We start from the raw sequence: 10,515 nt of genomic DNA, 5'->3' as shown, positions 1-10,515 counted from the left end.
TGATAACCTGAAGGTGGACTTTTTAGGCATAGATGCAGTTGGATGGCGGTATATGTACTTTGTCGTAATGCCCAATTAAATCTCACTATACTTATCATGTCATGTATGTGCATTGTTATGCCCTCTCTATTTGTCAATTGCCCGACTGTAATTTGTTCACCCAACATGCTTTTATCTTATGGGAGAGACACCTCTAGTGAACTGTGGACCCCGGTCCATTCTTTAATACTGAAATACAAATCTGCTGCAATACTTGTTTTTACTATTTTCTCTGCAAACAATCATCTTCCACACAATACGGTTAATCCTTTGTTACAGCAAGCCGGTGAGATTGACAACCTCACTGTTTCGTTGGGGCAAAGTACTTTGGTTGTGTTGTGCAGGTTCCACGTTGGCGCCGGAATCTCTGGTGTTGCGCCGCACTACATCCCGCCGCCATCAACCTTCAACGTGCTTCTTGGCTCCTCCTGGTTCGATAAACCTTGGTTTCTTTCTGAGGGAAAACTTGCTGCTGTGCGCATCATACCTTCCTCTTGGGGTTGCCCAACGAACGTGTGAAATACACGCCATCACCCAGTCACATGCTTGCAAGCTAATTAGACGACATTCCACCGAGAGGGCCCAGAGTATATCTATCCGTCATCGGGATGGACAAATCCCACTGTTGATCCATATGCCTCAACTCATACTTTCCGAATACTTAATCCCATCTTTATAACCACCCATTTACGCAATGGCGTTTGATGTAATCGAAGTACCCTTCCAGTGTAAGTGATTTACATGATCTCATGATCGAAGGACTAGGTAACTATGTATCGAAAGCTTATAGCAAGTTGAACTGAATGACTTGATCTCATGCTATGCTTATTTGGGTGTATGTCCATTATATCATTCACCCAATGGCATGACCTTGTTATTAACAACATCCAATGTTCATGATCACGAAACCATGATCATCTATTAATCAACAAGCTAGTTATACAAGAGGCTTACTAGGGACTCCTTGTTGTTTACATAACACACATGTATCAATGTTTCGGTTAATACAATTATAGCATGGGATGTAAACATTTATCATGAACACTAGGATATAACAATAACTAATTTATTATTGCCTCTTGGGCATATCTCCAACAGTCTCCCACTTGCACTAGAGTCAATAATCTAGTTTACATTTGTAAAGATATAACACCTTGGCCTTCTGGTGCTTATCACGTTTTGCTCACGGGAGAGGTTTTAGTCAACGGATCTGACACGCTCGTAACGTATGTATTTTGCAATTCATTTGCGTCTCAACGCATCACTCATTTTCCAAATGAGTCGGCATTAATTGTATATGCTTAGTCCTCTGGTGGAACCTTAATTCCGCAGTCTGAAATAAGTCACTAATATTGTCACACACAATATAGCTTCAAAGTTCTGATACTATCGGAACTACACCAAGTTCTCAAAGAACTCCTCGACTTAACATCCTCAGTCATTGTCAAAACAATGATATACTCTGCCTCCGTTTGTAGAATCCGTCACAATATTTAGAACTCATCTAAATCTAGCATAGACTTCTTCTAGCTCATTGTGCTACCTTTTAAATAACACTTAGCCTAATTGAGATTGAAATTTTATTTTTACATGTGACCAAACTAATATCGGTGCAACACCTTACATTGATTTGTTTGTCATTACCCATACAAAACTATATATATATCCTTGGTTCTTCTAAAGCACTCAGGGATATTCTTACTGTTGTCCAATGATCATTACATGAATCATTCTGGTATATGCTCGTAACACTTTAGAGCACATGACATCTGATTTTGTACATATTATTCATGATCTAAAATCACTCATGTGTTTTTACTCATCGAGTGTGCCAAATACACTCAAATCTTGTTAAAACTTCACATGGAAAAGAACACCTTCTTAATATTTTTATATTGAACTCCTTCAATATTCATTCTATGTACTTTGACCTAAACTTATTATGTGTTTCAATCTATCTTCATAGATCTTGACACTAAATATGTTTCAGTCCATATCCTTTCATTGAAGTTAATTCTCAATGAAACCTTTTAATCACATCAAGTATATAATTACATCATTTATAATCAATGATATGTCATCCACATATAATATTATAACTATGTCTCAGCGCTCCCACTTAATTTCTTGCAAATGCAAGCATCTTCATCGTTTCTGATGAAATCAAAAAATCTTTGACTATTTCATCCGGTGAAGATTCCAACTCCGCGATACTCACTTCATCCAATTGGAGTTTGTATACCTATCTAGTATTCCACGGACTAGCAAAACTCTTTGGTTTGTATCTAGTATACATCCTTCATACACACTTCTGGTAAGGAATGTATTTCTGCCATCCTACTATCATATCTCATAAAAGAAATATGTAGCGATTACTAGAATAATCCATATAGACTACAAGCATCGCTACGGAAGATCTAATCTTATCGTAGTCAACTCTTTGAACTTTGTCGTAAACTACTTTTCGACAAGTCGAGCTTCTTCAAGGATATTGTATCCAAGTCCATCAATTTTATAGATCCATTTACTTTCAAAAAGTATTCACCTATCTTGGATTTCATGGCGCATAGCCATTTTAACGGAGTCAGGGCCCATCATAACTTCTTTGTATGTAGTTGGTTTCTCATTGTTCAAAATCAATCATTTGTCCACAAATCATTTATTTGATCACAAAGTAAACCACATCTACAAGGTTCAATAGGTACTTTGATCTACATGACTATAACACTTTGTAGACATGGGAGCCATGATCGTCGTGGCCGCTTCCGGAACCATTTCCGATGCTGCGCTATTCTGATCATCATGCTCAGGTTCATAAACCTCATCAAGTTCTATTGTCCTCCCACTCAAATACTTCGATAGAAACAATTTCTTGGAAATAAGTAAGAAACATCGACAAACACTTTTGTCTTTGACTTCATAGTGGGAAGAATTCCCAATCAATTCTCTGGGATAACCAACAAAGACATTCATCCGATTTTGGTTGTAAACTCATTTACTTATGCTACGCATACCAAAATTTAAGAAAGGACTATTAGGGTTATACCCATGCCATAACTCATATGGTGTCACTTCATCGGATTATGATGACGCTCTATTTAGTGTAAAAGCGGTAGTCTCTAAAGCATAATACACAAAAATATAATGGCGTCATTTTATTTTATCTCATCATTAATCCAACAGGTTTGGATACGTCTCTCGGATACTCCATCATCACTATGATACTCCAAGAAACGTGAGGTTGTAGAATAATTTCACAACTCTCTTAGATGTTCGCTAAACTCGTAATTCAAATATTTCCACCATGATCCAACCATTGATATTTGACTTTTCTATTACGACGATTTCCACTTCATGCTGAAATTTATTTGAATCCATTCAAATGTTTCAAACTTCTTCCTTATCGAATAAATATATCCACATATATATACTCAATTCATTGTTGGAAGTTTTCATGAAGTAGAAGAATCTCCCGCACACAACTATGCCCAGTGAACCACATACATCATCATGTATGTTTCCATTAAGTTAGTTGCCTGTTCAACTCTTGGCCTATGAACGGTATTTTAGTCATTTTCTTTAGAAGAGATTTGCAAGCGCCAAATAATTAAGAAATCAAATGACTCCAAAAATCCATTTGCATGGAGTTCCTTCATGCGTTCCTTTCTAACATGACCTCAATGGCGGTTCCACTAATAAGTGGAATTCACATCATTTGCCTTATGGCATTTTAGCGTCAGCGTTATGCATGTGTGCTTCACCATAAAGATTTATAATAAATTATCCATCATACATGGAAGGCTGTTACAATTTGAACAACTCATTGTTTTCATTTAACCAGAACAAAACAACAATTATAAATTTCTTTATTATAAATCTGAATGGCTAGACAGAATGCCAACGACGAACATAATAACACTTTATTTTTGTTCCAGACGTGCATTCCTATCATATTCCTTTTCAGTGCTTGATGTCTACGCATGCTTCTATTCCTGTAGACAGTGTTGGGCCTCCAAGAGCAGAGGTTTGTAGAACGAGCAGCAAGTTTCCCTTAAGTGGATCACCCAAGGTTTATCGAACTCGGGGAGGAAGAGGTCAAAGATATCCCTCTCAAGCAACCCTGCAATCACGATACAACAAGTCTCTTGTGTCCCCAACACACCTAATACACTTGTCAGATGTATAGGTGCACTAGTTCGGCGAAGAGATAGTGAAATACAAGTGGTATGAATGAATATGAGCAGTAGTAACGGCGCCAGAAAAGTGCTTGCTGGCGTGCAGTTGATGGTAAACATGCAGCAGAACAGTAAACAAGCGGTGTTTGCAGTATTGGAAACAAGGCCTAGGGATCCTACTTTCACTAGTGGACACTCTCAACATTGATCACATAATAAATAAGTTCTCTTCCTTTGTGCTACATATACTCTTGTTTGATAATGAACACCATTCGTTGTGTAGGGCTACAAGAGCACCTCAATGCCGGAGTTAACAAGCTCCACAACATTCGGCATTCATGTTTAAGTAACCTTAGAGCATAATAGATCTTTGCAATCTAAACCGAGTACTAACATAGCATACACACTGTCACCATTACACTATGAAGGGGGAATAAATCACATCAATACTATCATAGTAATAATTAACTCCATAACCTACAAGAGATTATGATCATAACCTACGCCAAGTACTACACGATGCACACACTGTCACCATTACATCATGAAGGAGGAATAGACTACTTTAATAACATCACATGAGTAGCACATAGACTAATAGTGATACAAAGCTCATCATATGGATCTCAATCATGCAAAGCAATTCATGAGATCATTGTATTGAGGTACATGAGAGAGAGATTAACCACATAGCTACCGGTAGAGCCCTCAGAGTACTACTCCCTCCTCATGGGAGACAACAGCGGCGATGAAGATGGCGGTGGTGTCGATGGAGATGCCTTCCGGGGGCACTTCCCCGTCCCGACGGCGTGCCGGAACAGAGAGTCATGTCCCCCAGATCTTGGCTTCGCGATGGCGGCGGCTCTGGAAGGTTTCTCGTACCGTGGCTTTTCCGTATCGAAGATTTAGGTCAGGGAGCTTCTTATAGGCGAAGAGGCGGAGTCGGAGGGGGTACGGAGCCGCCACACAATAGGGGGCGCGGGCCCTAGCCTGGCCGCGCCAGCCCCATGTGTGGGCCCCCTGTGGCTCTCCTCTCGGTGGCTCTCGGTGTTCTGGAAGCTTCGTGGAATTCTAAGATGCTGGGCGTTGATTTCGTCCAATTCCGAGAATATTTCCTTACTAGGATTTCTGAAATCAAAAACAGCAGAAAACAGGAACTGGCACTTCGGCATCTCGTCAATAGGTTAGTTCCGGAAAATGCATAAAAACGATATAAAGTGTGAACAAAACATGTAGGTAATGTCATAAAACAAGCATGGAACATAAGAAATTACAGATACGTTTGAGACGTATCAAGCATCCCCAAGCTTAGTTCCTACTCGCCCTCGAGTAGGTAAACAATAACAATGATAATTTCTTAAGTGACATGCTACCAAGCATAATCTTGATCAGCATTATTGTAAAGCATATGAGATGAATGCAGCGATTCGAAGCAATGATGAAGACAATGAGTAAACAACTCGAATCATATAGCAAAGACTTTTCATGAATAGTACTTTCAAGACAAGCATCAATAAGACTTGCATAACAGCTTAACTCATAAGCAATAAATTCTTAGTAGAGGCATTGAAGCAACACAAAGGATGATTAAGTTTCAGCAATTGCTTTCAACTTGTAACATGTATATCTCATGGATAGTTGTCAATATAATGTAATATAACAAGTGCAATAGGTAAACATGTAAGAATCAATGCACACAGTTGACACAAGTGTTTGCTTCTAAGATAGAAAGAAGTAGGTAAACTGACTCAACATAAGGTAAAAGAAAGGCCCTTCGCAGAGGGAAGCATTGATTGCTATATTTGTGCTAGAGCTTTTATTTTGAAAACATAAAGAGAGCATAAAAAATAAAGTTTTGAGAGATGTTTGTTGTTGTCAACGAATGGTAGTGGGCACTCTAACCCCCCTTGCCAGACAGACTTTCAAAGAGCGGCTCCCATGAAATTTTATTTTTGGGTGGCACTCCTTCCAACCTTGCTTTCACAAACCATGGCTAACCGAATCCTCGGTGCCCGCCAACAATCTCATACCATGAAGGAGTGCCTTTTATTTTAGTTTTATTTAGATGACACTCCTCCCCACCTTGCTTTCTCAAGCCATGGCTAACCGAATCCTCGGTGCCAACCAACAATCACATACCATGGAGGAGTGTCTATTTGTAACTTTATGAAAGTTAATTAATTCGGGCTGGGAACCCCATTGCCGGCTCTTTTTGCAAAATTATTGGATAAGCGGATGAAGCCACTAGTCCATTGGTGAAAGTTGCCCAACAAGATTGAAAGATAAACACCACATACTTCCTCATGAGCTATAAAACATTGACACAAATAAGAGGTAATAACTTTTGAATTGTTTAAAGATAGCACTCAAGCAATTTACTTTGGAATGGCGGAGAAATACCATGTAGTAGGTAGGTATGGTGGACACAAATGGCATAGTTTTTGGCTCAAGGATTTGGATGCACGAGAAGAATCCCTCTCAATACAAGGTTTTGGCTAGCAAGGTTATTTGAAGCAAACTCAAGTATAAAACGGTGCAGCAAGACTCACATATGAACATATTGTAAGTATTATAAGACTTTACATCGTCTCCTTGTTGTTCAAACACCTCAACCAGAAAATATCTAGACTTAGAGAGACCAATCATGCAAACCAAAATTTAACAAGCTCTATGTAGTTCTTCATTAATAGGTGCAAAGTACATGATGCAAGAGCTTAAACATGATCTATATGAGCACAACAATTGCCAAGTATCAAATTACTCAAGACATTATACCAATTACCACATGCAGCATTTTCTGTTTCCAACCATATAACAATGAACGAAGCAGTTTCAACCTTCGCCATGAACATTAAGAGTAAAGCTAAGAACACGTGTGTTCATACGCAACAGCGGAGCGTGTCTCTCTCCCCCACAAGCATGAATTTATTCAAACAAAACAAAAACAAACAGACGCTCCAAGTAAAGTACATAAGATGTGACCGAATAAAAATATAGTTTCAAGAGAAGAAACCTGATAAGTTGTCGATGAAGAAGGGGATGCCTTGGGCATCCCCAAGCTTAGATGCTTGAGTCTTCTTGAAATATGCAGGGATGAACCACGGGGGCATCCCCAAGCTTAGACTTTTCACTCTTCTTAATCATAGTATATCATCCTCCTCTCTTGACCCTTGAAAACTTCCTCCACACCAAACTCGAAACAAACTCATTAGAGGGTTAGTGCATAATCAAAAATTTCACATGTTCAGAGGTGACACAATCATTCTTAACACTTCTGGACATTGCCCAAAGCTTCTGAAAGTTAATGGAACAAAGAAATCCATCCAACATAGCAAAAGAGGCAATGCGAAATAAAAGGCAGAATCTGTCAAAACAGAACAGTCCGTAAAGACGAATTTTTAAGAGGCACTGGACTTGCTCAGATGAAAATGCTCAAATTGAATGAAAGTTGCGTACATATCTGAGGATCACGCACATAAATTGGCAGATTTTTCTGAGTTACCTACAGAGAATCCTGCCCAAATTCGTGACGTACGTAAATCTGCTTTCGCGCAGTAATCCAAATCTAGTATGAACCTTGCTATCAAAGACTTCACTTAGCACAACAATGCAATAAAATAAAGATAAGGAGAGGTTTCTACAGTAGTAACAACTTCCAAGACTCAAATTTAAAACAAAAGTGCTGTAGTAAAATAAAGACATGGGTTATCTCCCAAGAAGTGCTTTCTTTATAGCCATTAAGATGGGCTCAGTAATTTCAATGATGCTCGCGCAAGAAATAAGATTTGAAGAAAAAGAGAGCATCAAAAAGCAAATTCAAAACAAATTTAAGCCTAACATGCTTCCTATGCATAGGAATCTTGTAAATAAACAAATTCATTAAGCATAATGCAACAAGCATAGAAAGATAAAACAAGTGTAACTTCAAAAATTTCAGCATATAGAGAGGTGTTTTAGTAACATGAAAATTTATACAACCATATTTTCCTCTCTCATAATAACTTTCAGAGGCATCATGAACAAACTCAACAATATAAGTATCACATAAAGCATTCTTATCATGAGCTATATGCATAAAATTATTACTCTCCACATAAGCATAATCAATTTTATTAGTTGTAGTGGGAGCAAATTCAACAAAGTAGCTATCATTATTATTCATATCATCAAATATAGGAGGCATATTGTAATCATAATTAAACTTATCCTCCATAGTAGGTGGCACCAAAAGACCACTATCATTATAATCATCATAAATAGGAGGCATATCATAATCAACATAAACTTTCTCCTCAATACCCGGAGGACTAAAGAGATCATTTTCATCAAAACCGACCTCCCCAAGCTTAAAATTTTCTATATCATTAGCAACAATGGTGTTCAAAGCGTTCATACTAATATTACTACTAGCATGCAAATAAGGTTCCATAGGTTTTTTAATTTTCGCATTAAACCATTCATGTCTTGACTCAGGAAATAGTTTAAAAAGCTCACAGATGTTTTCCATTATGCCTTACTAGTGTAAAACAAGAAATAAAAAGATGCAATTGCAGGATCTAAAGGAAATAGCTTCGAGCACTCACAACGGCAACAAAAAATAACTTAGTTACCTGGGACCGGAGTATGAGTGCCTTTTACCTTTCCTCCCCGGCAACGGCGCCAGAAAAGTGCTTGATGTATACGCACGCTTCTATTCCTGTAGACAGTGTTGGTCCTCCAAGAGCAGAGGTTTGTAGAACAGCAGCAAGTTTCCCTTAAGTGCATCACCCAAGGTTTATCGAACTCACGGAGGAAGAGGTCAAATATATCCCTCTCAAGCAACCCTGCAATCACGATACAAGAAGTCTCTTGTGTCCCCAACACACCTAATACACTTGTCAGATGTATAGGTGCACTAGTTCGGCGAAGAGATAGTGAAATACAAGTGGTATGAATGAATATGAGCAGTAGTAACGGCGCTGTAAAAGTGCTTGCTGGCGTGCGCTTGATGGTAAACATGCAGCAGAACAATAAACAAGCGGTGTTTGCAGTATTGGAAACAAGGCCTAGGGATCCTACTTTCACTAGTGGACACTCTCAACATTGATCACATAATAAATAAGTTCTCTTCCTTTGTGCTACATATACTCTTGTTTGATAATGAACACCATTCGTTGTGTAGGGCTACAAGAGCACCTCAATGCCGGAGTTAACAAGCTCCACAACATTCGGCATTCATGTTTAAGTAACCTTAGAGCATAATAGATCTTTGCAATCTAAACCGAGTACTAACATAGCATACACACTGTCACCATTACACTATGAAGGGGGAATAAATCACATCAATACTATCATAGTAATAATTAACTCCATAACCTACAAGAGATTATGATCATAACCTACGCCAAGTACTACACGATGCACACACTGTCACCATTACATCATGAAGGAGGAATAGACTACTTTAATAACATCACATGAGTAGCACATAGACTAATAGTGATACAAAGCTCATCATATGGATCTCAATCATGCAAAGCAATTCATGAGATCATTGTATTGGGGTACATGAGAGAGAGATTAACCACATAGCTACCGGTAGAGCCCTCAGCCTCGGGGGAGAACTACTCCCTCCTCATGGGAGACAGCAGCGGCGAGGAAGATGGCGGTGGTGTCGATGGAGATGCCTTCCGGGGGCACTTCCCCGTCCCGGCGGCGTGCCGGAACAGAGACTCCTGTCCCCCACATCTTGGCTTCGCGATGGCGGCGGCTCTGGAAGGTTTCTCGTACCGTGGCTTTTCCGTATCGAAGATTTAGGTCAGGGAGCTTCTTATAGGCGAAGAGGCGGAGTCGGAGGGGGTACGGAGCCGCCACACAATAGGGGGCGCGGGCCCTAGCCTGGCCGCGCTAGCCCCATGTGTGGGCCTCCTGTGGCTCTCCTCTGGTGGCTCTCGGGTGTTCTGGAAGCTTCGTGGAATTCTAAGATGCTGGGCGTTGATTTCGTCCAATTCCGAGAATATTTCCTTACTAGGATTTCTGAAATCAAAAACAGCAGAAAACAGGAACAGACACTTCGACATCTCGTCAATAGGTTAGTTCCGGAAAATGCATAAAAACGATATAGAGTGTGAATAAAACATGTAGGTAATGTCATAAAACAAGCATGGAACATAAGAAATTATAGATACGTTTGAGACGTATCAGTCACTTAGGCCATTGTATTCTTGTATTGCGTTGTTTTGTATGACACCTCATACCAACCAATATGGTACAAATACCCAAGAATTTCATTGTGTGACCAAAACAAGAAATACATTCATAA

General features: G+C 39.3%; 1 protein-coding gene across 1 annotated transcript in view; it reads left to right on the top strand.

The window, feature by feature from the left end:
* Positions 1-733: 733 nt before the first annotated feature.
* LOC124670841 overlaps positions 734-10,515 on the top strand; it is a 32,426-nt gene continuing 22,644 nt past the window's right edge. Inside the window, exon 1 of the mRNA XM_047207312.1 lies at positions 734-767. Coding sequence (XP_047063268.1) covers positions 734-767 — 34 coding nt within the window. The remainder of the gene's footprint in view (positions 768-10,515) is intronic.

Source organism: Lolium rigidum, chromosome 7, assembly GCF_022539505.1.
Source record: "Lolium rigidum isolate FL_2022 chromosome 7, APGP_CSIRO_Lrig_0.1, whole genome shotgun sequence".
NCBI classification, from domain to species: domain Eukaryota; kingdom Viridiplantae; phylum Streptophyta; class Magnoliopsida; order Poales; family Poaceae; genus Lolium; species Lolium rigidum.
The sequence above is the reverse complement of the archived record's forward strand: the minus strand, read 5'-3'. Positions and strand labels throughout refer to the sequence as shown.